The 16,511-nt window shown below is 36.0% G+C and overlaps 1 protein-coding gene across 2 annotated transcripts in view; it reads left to right on the top strand.

Moving 5' to 3' along the window:
* CHM (CHM Rab escort protein) overlaps positions 1-16,511 on the top strand; it is a 155,358-nt gene that overhangs the window by 49,694 nt on the left and 89,153 nt on the right. For both annotated transcript variants that reach the window (XM_014827907.3, XM_070502261.1), the window contains exons 4-5: positions 2,601-2,725; positions 15,102-15,489. In XM_014827907.3, coding sequence (XP_014683393.1) covers positions 2,601-2,725; positions 15,102-15,489 — 513 coding nt within the window. The remainder of the gene's footprint in view (positions 1-2,600; positions 2,726-15,101; positions 15,490-16,511) is intronic.

Here is a 16,511-nt window from a genome sequence, read left to right as displayed (position 1 = left end):
ATGCAGTCACCTTTTCAGCTAATATTTTTCCATTGCCTTCTTTATATAGGTGTTACTTTTTAAATGTAAATAGATATGTTGGCTGAAGAGTAAACCATATATACTTGATACCATTTCCTAGTTATTCTCTGTGCCCAAATATAAGGCAAGATTTTTTCCCAAAAATAGACTTTCAGAAAAAATATTTCAGTCCTTATAAAGTCTCACATATTACTAGTTGCTATTTCAGTTAGTATATTTTGAAAAAAAAAACTATTTGGGGAAGATACATTAATTTGAAATGATCTCGGTCATTGGTAGTTTTGCATATTTATAGAAATCATCTGACAGAATCACTAAAAACAAAAAGCAAGGAAAGAAATTTAATATAAATGTATTAAGTTTTTTCCTAAGGGTGGGATCTCACTACTACAACTGTTGGATATCATTGTAAAGAAGTTTTTTAGAGCTCATTTACAGCATAGTAATATGGGGAGTTGGTAATGTCATGGAGTTTACCAATTTTTATGAGACGGATTAAAAAAACTGACCTACTTTTCCGTAAATAGTACATGTGGCTTGAAGTGAAATTCCTACTGAGAACATCATACATGAAATCAGAAACTACTGTATCTCAAAAGAGTTTAGACAGTTGGGAAAGGAGGATGATATACTCTAGAAAATTGTATTCAGTTAGCTAAGACTTACTAAGCACTTACCATGTGCCAAGCACCACACCAAGCGTTGTAGTTGTCCTGATTGATTTAATGGTGTACATGACTCAAAAAGTGCCTCTAGTGATGACAAAGACAGTGACATTGAAGATGCAGTTTGAATAATAGCATTACATGAAGTGAGAGTGTGGAGAAACAAGCAATATTTGTAAAGTAGCATTTCATATAATAATTCAAGCTATGTATAAATAAAGTAAATGTCGTAAGTAGACTTTTAACTGTTTTATCTATATGCCTTAAATACTCATGTATTTATGTTGATCAGAAACCCTTTTTTGAACCTTATCCTTGGGGAGTATGTATGAGGGTCACCTTATATTGAAGCATAGTTAGTACATCCCTGAGAAAATTTAGTCCAGATTCTCAGAACAACAGCAAAAATGCTCTAGTTGTCTGAATGGGAAACTTTTGGTGAGTGAAAGGATTTTTAAAAAATAAATTTTGGTAATGGGTTAGATTTATTAAAATAAAAATATTTTTGTAGGTATTTCTTTCATTTTAATGCTTCTTTTACTCTAATGTCTCGACTCTGTCACCATATCTTCTTCCACTTCACTCTCCGTTCCTGATCCACAGTTCTTTTTTCAGGCTGGTAACCGTATCTATACATTCAAAGTTCCTGTACTTTACCTCCTCTTCTACTTGTGTTGGGATGTTTCATACTATCTAATGATTACACTGATAATAAGAGCTATCTGCCACTACTTTTCTTCAACTTAAAATGTTAAATTCAGGAGAACAAAGTCTTTTAAAAATAATTATTGAGTCTGGCCCCATGGCTGGATGCTTAAAGTTCCACATGCTCTGCTTTGGTGGCCCAGGTTCATGGGTTTGGATCCCAGGCACGGACCTACTCCACTCACCAGCCATGTTGTGGAGGCATCCCGTGTACAAAATAGAGGAAGATTGGCACAGCTGTTAGCTCAGGGTGGATCTTCCTCAGCAAAATCAAATAAAAGATTACTGCCTTACTTTATGAAATCTGTACGTTTAGAAATTTTCTGACGTGAATTGACTTAAAAGAAATGATCTCATAGTTATATTTCACTACTAGTTCTTTGAGTATATCGCATACATTTAAAAATTTTTTTCTTTGAGAGATGTGTGTGAAGTAGATTAAAATTTGAAACAGATTAAAGATAGATCCTTGATATTTGGAAAAGGTATATCTTGACATCTTCAAAAATCCACTGTATTCAAATATTGCTATGTCGTGAAAATTTTCTCCATAAAATGTAATTATGAATTATTGAAAAGTTTAAAGGATTGCTTTCAACCCTTAGCGAGAGTTTACATATTTTATTATATATTCTTGTTTTTATTGTCTTTCTGAATATAAAATATTCAGGGGTCGATTATTATAAAGTCTTTAGTTATATTGGGCTGAGTACTTTTCAAAAATACTTTTACATGTAATCAAAATTTGACATGGCTAGTGACAAACCTTCAAAGATCTGAAAGCAAGTAAGAATGAAGTAATTTTGAGCCTGCTGTTTTGATAACAAAATGTAGAAACTTTATTAATAAATAATATGTACAACAGCCACGCTTGATTCTCAGCAGATGGAGGGTTAGTTGTCCTAGTTCTTAAGCAAGTCAAAGCAGCCTTGTCCAAATGACTGCATCACATTGTCGCATATCCTGATAGAAATCTGTAAACCAGAGCTAGCTTTTGATAGGATAGATTTTTGTACACTGTTTCCTTCTCCTTCCTTTCAAGTTGGCACTCTGCTGGAGTTGCTTTAGTGACTCTGAAGTGATACCCTTCTTTCAGTTTGGATGGGATGAAAGGGAAAGTGTGAATTTAGAAAGGCATAAATTTTCTCAGAAAAGTAGAGGTCCAGATTGCTCAATTTAATTAAAATTTCTCGTCTGTATTTTGTTTAGGAAAACAGTGACATTGTGAATGAAAGCCCAGCATGGCAAGAGCAGATCCTTGAAAATGAAGAAGCCATTGCTCTTAGCAGGAAGGACAAAACCATTCAACATGTGGAAGTATTTTGCTATGCCAGGTATGACAAGTATTTAGTTAGAATAAACTAAGTTAATGACTTCTTATCCACACATCTGCAGAAGATGCCAACAGGAAGGATTTGTATGGCATTGGCTGCTACAAGTCTAATTGATATGCTGGTTTGCCTTTTTTAAAATGTAACTTTCAGTTTTCTCTGTTTAGGTAATAATAGTAACAATTTCTTATGTTAATGACTTAGAATTTACCAAGCTCTTTTAAATACATTATCTTATTTGATCCTTATGACAATCCTATGCTAGGATAGCGCAGATAGTATTAGTTGCATTTTTTTTTTTAACAGAATCCTCAGTGGAGCTCAAAGAGATTAATTTGCTGAAGGTCATATGGCTTGAGAAGTGCCAGGGCCATGCTTAAGCTAGATATAGGGGTGGAGCCCAAGATTAAAACCCAGGGGTTTTTTTTTTTTTTTTAAAGATTTTTTTATTTTTTCCTTTTTCTCCCCAAAGCCCCCCGGTACATAGTTGTGTATTCTTCGTTGTGGGTTCCTCTAGTTGTGGCATGTGGGACGCTGCCTCAGTGTGGTCTGACGAGCAGTGCCATGTCCGCGCCCAGGATTCGAACCGACGAAACACTGGGCCGCCTGCAGCGGAGCGCGCGAACGTAACCACTCGGCCACGGGGCCAGCCCCATTAAAACCCAGGGTTTTTTAATCCTAGTTCAGTGTTCTTCCAACTCTTCTTAGATAATATTTATTGTAGCAAAATGAAAAATTATAATTTTGAATTAAAAAATTGAGTGGTTGTAGCGTTTGGGGACATATTTTTGTAAATCAGGAGAGAACAGGGGCAAGTAAGAATGTTTTAAGTGTCTCTTTCTGAGAGAATCCGTTGTTTTAAAACAATTGGAATAGTTAATTTTTTCAGATGACATGGTCGATAGGCTCGAAGGTAACAATCACATAGTTTAGTGCAATCATTCAAGTAGTCATAGAGTAAAGAGATTTAGAATGTCAGACTGTCAAGCACTTTAATAGTAATGATCGCTTAAAATCCAAGACACTGGAGATTCTTCAGGATATGCTCTGTCATTTTACGTATTCTTGTTGTGACATAGAGCTAAGTGTGACCTGAGTCCGTGGAAAGTTTGGTAACTTGTGGTTGGTTTCTCAAACTATGTTCATATCTTTCAGATAACTAGCATTTTCTCCCATAAATACACAGTTGATTTTCTGCAAAAGGGCCTCCTTTGAAATGTCAGGTATAGATTGTGATTTACATAATGTTAAATGGCTTTCAGTATGAGAAAGGTATAACTCTGATTTTGTTTAGAACCAGTGTAGACAGATTTATAACAAAAGGTGGTCTCATACAATTTAATGAAACCAGGATTAAATATTTGACATCTTTCTTTTGCGTTTATGAATACTACTTGACTAGAATGTAGTGACAGCCACACTCTGCCCCTTTGAGAGGTACTTTTTGATGTTCCTGGGCCTCGGATTTCTCTACTTTTTATGACAATTGAGGTTTATAGTTTCTAATGACTGAACTGACACATTGTGAGTGCAGAGGAAGTCATCTCGTTTTCAATTTCTGATCTCTTCAGTTTCATTTTTGGAACTTCTCAAAGTATTAAAGTAAAAGATTGGAGGTAGAAGGTTTCTTTTAAAACAGAGAAGTAGGACTCTGTTCTGTGTTCCTCTCATTGCCCGTTAGAGCATGGAGGAAGAGGTGAACTGGGATAATATTCTATGTATCTTCATTTGCTTGGAAGACGTAGCTGATTATTAATGTCATAGTAAGCAGGAAAAGCCCTGAGAGCATCCAGTGGAGGAATGTATAGAAAATACACTTGCCTATAATAGGTTCTATGCACATGGGTAAACAGGAATAACAATATCTCACTTAGCCCCAGACAGACTATGGCATTCTTAACCTTTTGGATCATGGCCACAAACTGGAAATTATGTGAAAGGGACTAGGGCCAAAATAACTGTCCCAGGGCCAAAATAGGTGATGTTCTAGGAGAGATCATCACCCAGGACTCGCTGACTTAAATCAGAAGCCCTGTTTAATACATATTTCTGACAACCTTATTTTCTGGTTTTTCTACCACAGTAGTTTAAAGCAGCAAATAGGAAAGAGGTATTTGATAGAGGCAAGCACACTGAGAACCACACCAAGACCAGGATTGTAGTCCTGCCTTTACCCTTCAGCTTGCTGTGTGATACGGAGCAAGAGATGTCTCCTCTCTAGGCCTCTGTTTTACTGTTGGCAAAATACGAAGGGTTTGGACTAGGTGATCTCAGACGTCCCTCTGGGCTGTAACATGATGGTATTTTAGGTGCTAGTTGATAGACTAACAGAGAAGTAGACAGCATCAGTAAGCTTTGGGCCATTTCTAGTGTGGTGGCAGATGGCTTTTCATACCAAAAGATCCCTCAAGGACATCACTGGGTTACAGCATAGTGTAACAATTGATGATCATAATTATATTCCTGTGTCTTCAGGCAAAAGTTAAACTATGTTTTTTTATCCTCAACTTGAAAAGGTAGGGGAATTTGAAATGTACTTTAGAAAGATGAGTATTAAAAATGATTACAAGAAAAATTTTAACATTTTTGAGAGATTAGCTTAGGTTGTCTAGAAAATTCCCTCATTTTCTCTCTGAATAAGTAAGGATATCACTGTGTAATAGATCCTTGACATTCTTGTGTGATATATCAAAGAATCTTTGTGAATCCCCTTTTATAAATAATGAAAAATATGGTATAGGTGCCTGGCTTTTTGTTGTTTCTTTTTTACGTATGTGTTATTGATATTAATATTGTATTTTGTGGACATAGGGTGTGTGTGTTTAGTTCTATATAATTTTAACATGTGTGTTCATGTATTCATTACCACAGTCAACTTACAGGCTAGTTCCGTCACCACAATGATCACTCCTGTTGCCATTTTATAACCACACCTCATCTCCTTCCTACCCTCCCCCTAATTCTTAACTCCTGGGAACCACTGATCTGTCTTCAAGCTCTATAATTTTGTCATTTTGAGAATGTTATGGAAATGGAACAGTACAGTATGTAACCTTTTGCCATGGGCTTTTTTCACTCAGCATAGTCACTTGGAGATTTGTCCAGGTTGTTGCATACATCAATAGTTTGTTCCTTTTTGTTGCTGAGTAGTATTCCATGGTATGGGTGTACCACAGTTCATTTAATCCTTCACCCATTGAAGAACATCTGGGTTGTTTCCACTTTTGTCTATTACAAATAAAACTGCTATGCATGTTTGTTTACAGGATTTTGTGTGAACGTAAGTTTTTGTTTCTCTAGGATAAGTGCCCAAGTGTATAATTGCTAGGTCATATGATAATTGCATGTTTAGTTTTAAAAGAAACTCATGAACTGTTTTCCAGAGGAGCTGTACCATTTTATATTCCCCCCAGAAATGGATGAGTGGTTGTTTCTCCATGTCCTCGCCAGCATTTGGTGTTGTCACTTTGTTTTTATTTTAGCCATTCTTATAGGTATGTAGTGATATCTCGTTGTGGTTTTAATTTGCGTTTCGCTGATGGCTGATTGTGAACATCTTTTCATTTGCTCATTTGCCATCCATATATCCTTTTTGGCGAAATGTCTGTTCATGTCTTTTGCTCATTTTGTTGGATTAATTTTTACCTGTGGAGTTTTGAGAGTTCTTTATATGTTCTAAATATGTGTCCTTTGTCAGATATGTGGTTTGCAAGTATTTTCCCCCAGTCTGTAGCTTCTCTTTCAACAGGATATTTTGCAGAGCAAATATTTTAAATGTTTGGGTTTTTTTTCATTTTTGGTGAGGAAGATTGTCCCTGAGCTAACATCTGTGCCCATCTTCCTCTATTTTATGTGTGGGACGCCTGCCACAGCATGGCATGATGAGTAGTGCATAGGTCCGCGCCCGGGATCTGAACCAGTGAACCCTGGGCTGCCAAAGCAGAGTGTGCGAACTTAACTGCTACGCCACCAGGCTGGGCCTGCAAACATTTTAAATTTTGATGAGATCCAATTTATCAATTTTTTTTGTGGATTGCACTTTTGGTCTCAAATCTGAGACTCTTTGCCCAGCTGTAGATTGAGAAGATTTTCTCCTATTTCTAAAAAAAGTTTTATGTTTTACATTTAAGTCCATGATCCACTTTGAATTAATTTTGTATAAGGTGTAAGGTTTGGGTCACTGTTCATTTATTTAACTTAAGTATATCCAGGTGCTTCAGCACTATTTGTTGAAAAGGCTGTTTTTCCCCCATTGAATTACCCTGGCATCTTTGTCAAACATCAGTTGGCTGTTCTTGAATGGGTCTATTTCTGGATTCTCTGTTCTGTTCCATTGATCTATATGTCTTTTCCCACACCAATAGCACACTATCTTGATTTCAGCAGCTATATAGTAGGACTTAATATCAGGTAGAATGATTCTTCCAAATTTATTCTTCGTTAAGATTGTTTTAGCTATTTCAGAGTTTGTGCCTTTTCATGTAAAGGTTTTATTAAGCTTGTCTATGTCTAGAAAATGTTGCTGGAATTTTGATAGGAATTGCATTAAAGCTATAGATCAACTTGGAGAGAATTGACATGTTTATTATTTTGAGTCTTCCATTCCATCAATAAGCTATGTCTCTCCATTTATGGAGGTTGTCTTTGATTTCTTTCTATAGAATTGTGTAATTTTCAGCATACCAATCCTGTACATGTATTGTTAATTGTATACCTAAGTATTTAATTTTCTTTGGAGCAATTGCAAGTGGCATTGTCTTTTTAGTTTTGATTTTTACATGTTCATTATTATTTCTAGAAATGCAATTGATTTTTGTGTTGATTTTTATATCCTGAGAGCTTGCTAAACTCACTTATTCTTGCAATATTTTTTGTAGATTCCTTGGGAATTTTACATAGACAGTCATATCTTCTGTAGAGGAACAGTGTTATGTCTTCCTTTCCATTGGCTTTTTTTGGAGTCTATTTTCTATTGAGCATCATGAGTTTTCTGTCCATAGCTACATACCACAAGTTAATTATGTTTTCTGCTTATCCTTAGGCTCACTTAACGAGCAGAAAGGAAGTTATTATCACTTCCTGAGGACTTTGTAATTATACACTAATGCTGGGTAATCATTTAGGGTCTCTCACTTGCCAGTTATCTTGTTCTTGCACGCTATTCTCTCAGCATGTGCAAATCAAATCTACAATTTGACCAAATGACAAATTGCCAAAAGTCCTACACTTTAACGGTCATTCACATCAAGCGTTTACTGTATTTAGTTACATCAAGCAGACAGAGAGCAGTCAAACTGTAATCCTTGGTACACTGCATACATAGAACATTGTTTTAAATATTTTGGTAAATTTTCAAAATACCATTAACGACAGCTTTATAATGATATGAATTCTGAAATATTATGACTTGTTTCCCGTTTTAGACCAGACGCGTTAGCTTATTTATAGAGTTGATGTTTATTAGGCCCAAATCTCTGGCTTGATTCTCAGATATGCCACTTGATATTTCATCAGGGAGGAATAGAGTATATGTCTCTTGGCCATAAACAATATTACAGCTGTAACCAGTAGCCTCTCAATTTTTTTTTTTTTTTTGGTTTATAACATTGTGTAATTTCGGGTGTACATTATTGTTTACCAATTTCTGAATATACTTCATTGTGCTCATCCCCAGTAGTCTAATTTTTACCCATCACCATACATATGTGCCCCTATATCCCTTTAGCCCTATCCAAAGAACTTGAAATCAATGATCCAAAGAGATTTATGCACCCCTGTGTTCATTGCAGCATCATTCTTAATAGCCAAGATGTGGAAGCAACCCAGGAGCCCTTCTACAGATGAATGGATAAAAAAGGTGTGGTATATATGTATACAGTGGAATACTACTCAGCTGTAAAAAAAGTAGCCACTCAATTTTTAATCTTTGATTACAAGTAGGACGGGGCAAGGATGCAAGTAGATCACTGCAAACCCGTCACTACTGCTTGGAAAATACCTCAAAGTACACAGCAAGTCAGTAACACCATATTCTAATGTAAATATATAGAATAGCGCATTACTTTTTGATTGTTGACTTATTTTCAAAAATAATTCTGAAGCATTCAACCTAAAGGTTTTTAGTGATCTTTTGAACATTACATTTAGTACTTTTGGTTATTGCAAAATTAGGCTAGATGCTAAAATAAAAATTGTAGTGATTAGTCTATTATCATAGCTTATGTTCAGGTATCACAAACTCTATAAAGAACAATCCTGATTGTTTTGTTATATCAGAGCTTTGTTATCCCAAGTGCTTGAAAGAAGTGGGATAATTTCCAGTTTGGGCCAGAAATACTTTTGCTGTACATAGATTGTTTTTGATTGAAACAAATTTTGTGATTATACAGTTGACTTACGGAAGGGAAGTGAGAGAGGACTAGCATTTATTGGATGTTATCTTTGTGGCAACTGCCATAACCTGGTGCTTTACATATTTTATTTCATTCAACTTCATTTAGTCTGTGCTCCAGCCGTGTGCATGAGCTGTAGGTCTATATTACTGACAAATGAAGTGAAGCTCAGGAGAGCCATGGATAGCAGACCCAGGATTTGAACCCACGCCCATCTAACTCAAAAGCTTGTGCTGTTTCCATTGTGTCCTGTTGTATTTCAGGCAGCAGATAAATACATATATGCACATCAAGGGAGCCATTCCACCAGGTGAATAAAGTATTTCCTTTGTGAAGACTGGCACCTGAGGAAGTGCATTTACTTCTTTAATTTACTAGCATACTATTTAGCATTGTAAAGTAGCTGTATCGATAATGGGGAATTAAAGTGCCTAACCCCCAGTGTTGGGAAGATGAGGGATGAATCCGGGATCCTTTAATAGTTGTGATTGTAGTTTATATGCCACAAAATGTTCTTGTAGTTTATATGGGAGAATAAACGCAGCTACTCTTTCTAGTTTTAAATATTCAACAGACAATGAAAAGGCACAATACATTAATTCACACTGAAGTCACACAAACTCAAACAATTCTTAGGTGAAAGATTGGTTGTCTGTTAATTGCACAGTGCCATGTAGTTTCTTTAGTGAGAAGAGATTTTGTCTTTCTAAAATATTGGCAAGAGCTTGTGCTTTTACTGCCCTATTTTTGTTTTGCATAATATTGAGCATTGTTTCCACTTTTCTGGCATGATACTGTTAAAGCAGGATGAAACCTTGCTTCTTAGATTTGCAAATGAACCAACTCTCTAGTGGATTGATACCAAAATAAAGATATTATTGTAATAGTAATCTAAAATTCTGCTTATTTTGGATTCTAAAATTTTAATTTAAAAAATTATACAAGTAACATGAACTTCTTGGGATAAAATGGAATAATACCAATGAGAAGAAAGGAATAAAAAATTTGAAAGTATGGGGCTAGGCCCTGTGGATGAGTCGTTGAAGTTCTCTGCCCTCCACTTCAGCAGCCCGGGGTTCACGGGTTCAGATTCTGGGTGCAGACCTACTGCACTCATCAGCCATGCTCTGGAGGCATCCCACATATAAAGTAGGGGAAGATTGACACAGATGTTAGCTCAGGGCTAATCTTCCTCAGGCAAAAAAAAAAAAAAAAGAGAGGATTGGCAATGGATGTTAGCTCAGGGCAAATCTTCCTCACACAAGCACAAAAAAATTAAAGTATGAAAAATCACCCGTACTTTTTACAACTTAGGGAAAGCTATTGTTCGTCACTGTGTACAAATAAGTTTGTTTTAGGCTGCACGTGACACCGTATTCAACTAAAAGTGGTTTAAACAAGTAGATGGATGGGTAGGTGGAAGGGCAGACAGGTGAGCAGGTAAGTAGATAGGTAGTTGCAAAATTTGTTAATTGAGCATCTTAATGATGTCAGAACTCTGGGATAGCTGCTCTGCACTACTCTTAGCTTTCCATTCATAAATACAAGATGGTGGTCACCATTCCAAACAGGTTTTTGCACAAGAAAAATCTCTAAACAGGGAACTGGCCTGGTGGCATGGTGGTGAAGTTTGCACGGTCCACTTCAGTGGCCTGGGGTTCACTGGCTCAGATCCCAGGCTTAGACCTGCACACTGCCCATCAAGTCATGCTATGGCGGCGGTGTCCCACATAGAAAATGGAGGACGATTGGCACAGATATTAGCTTGGGGACAGTCTTCCTCAAGTAGAAAGAAAAAGAGGAAGATTGGCAATGGATGTTAGCTCAGGGCCAATCTTCCTCAAAAAAAAAAGAAAAAGAAAAATCTCTAAACATGAAAGGAAGGGGGAGAGTTTTTCCTGACATGTGTATGCTTCTTTTGTTATTAGACTAGAGAGTCTTTACCAAGAGTTCCCAGCAGGCTCTCCCTTGTCTCATTGGTTAAAACTAGATAACCTGTTTACTCCTAAATCAGTCACTAGCAAAGGGCAGTAAAATTACCATAATTGGTTTTGATGAATCATGATGGATCCCCTAGTTCTGGGCACCTTCTGCCTGAGAGACTTAAAATTGCAGCTCTTGTGAGAGAGGAGGGGGTAATGGTGGTTTGCTGTACACCACCTTATCCACCTTATGAAATTTTGTTCTTGGAGAAATGTGACAAGAGATTGATATTTCAGCTGCATTTTATAGTATATGCTAACATTTTAAGTTGGTAACAAATAGGGAAATATATCTACTGATACATTATATAGCAGCAATTCAAAATTGATTGCAGTGGTTTTTTATATTGCTGTTTTCTGAAACAACTTTTGGATGGTCTGATTTTTGTAACTCTTATGAGTAACCATTAAAGATTTATTTGCAGGAATAAACAGCTGGGTAGCAGTATAACGTATACTGTGCAAATCAGAAATGAATGGCCTTAGAACAAAGTGCATACATCAAAGTAAAATAATACCATTTCTGTAACAAGCTGTATTGGGGGAAAAAAGGTGTAAATGGCTGAAAAATAAATAGTGAACACCTGTGCTGCATAAATTAACCACCTGGTTGGCAATTTTTTATTTGACTCATCTAAAAGGGTGACTGTTACAAGGAATTAATAAGACACATTCACTTTGAGGTTTTCCTTTGTTACTACCATTAATTGATAAGCATTACTAGATAATATCAGAATTTATACCCCCAGATTCTCAGGGTTATATAATTAGTGAAAAAAAAATGCATTACACAAAGCAGTATTCAGCAGTTGCGATTAGGTAAAATTATCTCAAAAATATTGTTACACTATATTGTAAATGGCCTTTGAAATTCAAATTAGCAATATAAATGACTTTAGATTTCATTTATAAAATCCATTTTGATATTGAAACTTTTTATAAGAACTAATGATGCAGATCCTTGCCCTTTCTATGTTAGAATCATAGTAGCATTTTAGAACTCAAAGGTTTCTTTGAGAGCTTATAATCTGGCCACATTCATTTACAACTGACAAATGTGTTTTTATACTTTTCAAATACTTTAAAATTAATAAAATTATTTTCTTCTGAAATTTTCCTGAAAAGGTTGAATTATCTTTTTTAAGAAACTTTTTCTTTACCACGATATAAAGTTTTAAATTTGAGGGAAGATAAGTTCTTTTTGATGAACAGAATTTTGCTTACTGAGGAATTAAGTGAAATTGTGATAGTTTTCTGGGGTTTTTATAAACTTCTAGTTAGGTATTAAATTCAAGCTTGGCAGAACTCCAGAAATATTGTGGTGGTTCTTAATAGAAAGTAAGGACACATTGTGTTTTTATTGCACGTTTTCCATAGTGCTTGGGATTTCACCGAATCATGATGTTGAGAACAGTGAAACTTAATAGCTTATGAATGTAGAACAAATTCACAAAGAATAATTTCTTTCCTTACCTTTATCCCTTTAATTAAATATTCTGACTTATACCTTTGAGGTTGTCCAACACTGGTTAATGCATATCATTCATGCTAGAAAACCCACTGTCTCAAAATGTTCTAAGAGGGCCTCTGACTAGATCAGTTTCTCTGCTCAGTTTCCATGGTGTCATCATCATGGTCTGTTATAAGAGAAGTTGCCATATTCTGTCTTATCGTAAAGTGTAATTAATTATCCTGTCATTTCTTAGTTTAATCTTTGGGCGTGGAACTTTTGCTGAAAGTTGTCACCTTAGATCCCTCGTGAAACACACTTTGGTTTATTGGTTTTCAAAATAATGAAAGAGAATACAGAATGTGAACAATTCTGTAAAAAAAATATGCAAATCACATTTCATATTATCGCTCTTCATTTTTAATGTCACTAATGGCAATGGTGCTATTGTGTGGTTATGTGGCTAAAGAGCTTTCAACGTGTGATCTCAGAAAACCTAGGTACACGAGTTTTGAGTTGCCTGTTGACCTGTGGGGAGTTTAACAATATCTTATATTCGATTAATATCTTATATTTGATTAACCTTTTAGAGTTTATAAAATGCTTTTTGTATATTTTAGCTCATTTATCTTACAACAGCCTCATGAAGGGTAAGACAGATGGAATGATCTCCACTTTACAGATGAGAAATCTGAGAGATTAAGTGACTTGCCTAATATCTGCTAAATAATGCATCTAGGACTAGAACTTCTCCATTACACTTTGCTAGATCTGAGAAGTACTGTTGTAATGATATCAAGTCATTTTTTTCATTATATTTAATTAGAATTACTAGATTATAACAGTAAATATCATGGCATTTTATTTCTTGACATTTAAAATAAGTTATTTTATTCTTTCATTGTATCCTTTTTTATTGTAGTGTTTATTGTGATAATTTTAAATAAGGCACTTTTTTTCACTGCACCCAGACTTCTGAATTTACAATTTTATTTTTTTCCTGGCCTAATTTTTTGTGTTTTCTACAATAAATTTGTTTCATATGTATCTCCATCCTGTGCATGTACAAACCATTATTCATCAAGCACGTTTATAGAGCAGTGCAGTAGGTGCTGTGATGGGCACACAAGAATAGATGTTAGGGTCTTCACTCAGGGGAATTAAAGTCTAGTTCAGAAGATAAAGTGTATACTCGATACCCAAAGGTCTATTAAAAAGGAACTGATAAATAAATGCAAGGCAGACTGCATGCATGTATTATGGGGCCATGGAGTAATAGCATGATGAGTGTGGTTCGGTTAAGGAAGACTTCTCAGAAGTGAAATTTAAACTTTTTCTTAGAATGGATACGTTATTGAAGTATGTGATTATGTTTGGAGGTAGGGGAATTGTTATAGGGAGTGGGAAAAATAGCCCAGAAGAAACAATTGTTATGGGCCAAAACATGGAGATTAGAGTTGATAAATTGGGAGTTAGAGATGCCATGTTGGAAAGTAGGAGAGATGAGACCAGAAGACAGTAGATAATGAAGGTGATTTGGTTTAGAGACCGGAAGAGGAAGCTTTTGTGGGGTAGGGTTTAATTCTGATATAAGGAAGAGCTACTTTTAGTTCTTGAGCAATCTATTAGCAGTTTATTTACTTCCTAAGGCCTGTCATGTTCAGGGCATTTTTACTGTTGAGCAATGTTGAGAACTAGAGCAACTTAATGGAAATGTAGGTTCTGTGGAGAGTAAAACATCATGGAGAAATACATAACGGAGACGCACTGAGCTGGAACCTGCTGTATCAGTCAAGGCTATAATGGACTGAGAATGTTAACTATAGTAGTAACTTTGAAATTGGGGCTTCCAGTAGAGTGATAGACACTAATACTAACACAAAATACAGTAGGAAAGAATGCAGGAAGATCCTGTTAGATACCACATTGTGACAAACCGACTTAAACTTTCATGGCAGTTTTTTTCCAGCTCTGTCACACCACCAGTAATAATAATAATGATCTCTGATAACTACCACTGTTGAGCATTTCCTATGTGCCAAGCACTCTGCCAGGTTCTTTGCATGCGATGCCTCGTTTAATCTTCAAAACAACCTTGTGAGTAGTTGGTATTATCCCTATGTTGTAGATGGATAATGGAGGTCAGAGAGGGTAAATAATTTGTCTAAGTTCACAGAATTCTCTTCTCACAGGGTCAGGGTTTGAACTTGATCTGTTTGTTCTGAAGGCTGTGCTCGTAAGCACTGTGTTGATTTTTTTTAAATGTAATTCCCCATCTGCCTTAAATTCTCAAAAATGTACATGCGCTGTGGCCTGCTAAACACTAAAGTCTTTATGTGTGTTTTTCAAATCTTAATTATGTTGCATATTGTATCAAAACCTTAACAGATGAATGTTTAATGTGTGGGTCACATAAGGCAAAACGTACACTGAACTGGGTAAGATAAATGGGGTAAAGAAATAAAAATTGCCATTAAAAGTTAAATAATATAAAAAGGTAGCCAAGTGCAATTATCAAAAGCATGGTGTTGATTATTATTATAACTTGTCATTAGTCAGGATTTGCATGAAGATGTTGAAGAAGCTGGTGCGCTGCAGAAAAATCACGCTGCTGTGACATCCGCGAACTCCACAGAAGCTGCAGATTCTGCTTGCTTGCCTACAGAAGATGAGTCATTAAGCACTGCGAGCTGTGAAAGGCCTGCAGAACAAACTCCAAGCAGTGATGCAGAGAGTGCTCTAGAAGTAAATGATGCTGAAGCGACAGGGGAGAAAGAAAACCATTGTGATGATAAAACTTGTGTGCCATCAACTTCAGAAGAGGAAACAGGTGAAAATGTGCCTACAGTAGAAGACACGGCGGAGCAACCAAAGAAAAATAGGATTACTTACGCACAAATTATTAAAGAAGGCAGGAGATTTAATATTGATTTGGTATCAAAGGTAAGTACCAATTTTACCCATCTTATCGTACAACAATACTAATTTTCAATTGGTTGAAAATAGCATCTGGGCCCATAAACCCAATTTTCATATTTTTATTCTTTTAATTGTAGAACATTTGTTTTATAAAGAGATAGTAGCCAGAAGTTTATAATTCTGTTAAAATAGTCTTTAAATATAGGTTAAAAATACAATAAAAATGCTCAGTGCTGTATCACAAGGATACTTTTGTACTCAAGCACATAGTCCACCTGATGCTCTCCTACTGCGTGGACACTATGATTTCTATCAAGAGAAAAATTCTAACAAACCTAATTACAGATCCATGTTATTTATAATCAATGTATTGAATGAACTTTGTTTTAGCCCTTAGTTATAGTAACTGTTCAATCATCTATATGATGATGAACATTCTGAATAACCCAGTGCATTTTTGAAAAGTCATCTGTTCAGGTGTCGGGGCTTCAGAGGCTAGTATAATGGTAGCGGGGCAGGGGGCTGGGAATAGTGCTATTCTACTGTCTTCGGTTATGTTTCCATCCTTAACTCTAGTGTTAGGTAAGTGTGACTTCAGAGGAGTCACTGAGTCTTACGAGGGTGCAGTGTTGCACTGGATTTATAGGAAGCAAGGCTAATTTAGTGCAAAAGAATAGAAAACCAGTAAGATAAAGGATAATGGCCTTAAAGGGTTACAGTGTAGGGCTGGGTGAAAGTGGAAAGAAACAGAAACCAAATTCCATAAGTTGAGGGCAAACAATGAGAAATTGGAGAGAAGTAGGAGAGGATAGTGAGTAATAACATCAGACTCGAAACTAGGCTTTTCAATTTAATGTGCTCTTTTGAAGTTCCAAGTTATAAAGAGAGAGAGTAATGCATGCTCCTCCGGTTTGCTGACAATCCCGTGTCCTCATACTGGTGCTCTCTTTAACCCTGATGCCTGAAAATGTGACTTTCTTTTTACTACCCATTGTTTCTTTCTATCACATGGCTCTCTCTGTCTGACGATTCTGTCCTGGTCTGAG

Source organism: Equus asinus, chromosome X, assembly GCF_041296235.1.
Source record: "Equus asinus isolate D_3611 breed Donkey chromosome X, EquAss-T2T_v2, whole genome shotgun sequence".
Lineage (NCBI taxonomy): Eukaryota > Metazoa > Chordata > Mammalia > Perissodactyla > Equidae > Equus > Equus asinus.
The sequence above is the reverse complement of the archived record's forward strand: the minus strand, read 5'-3'. Positions and strand labels throughout refer to the sequence as shown.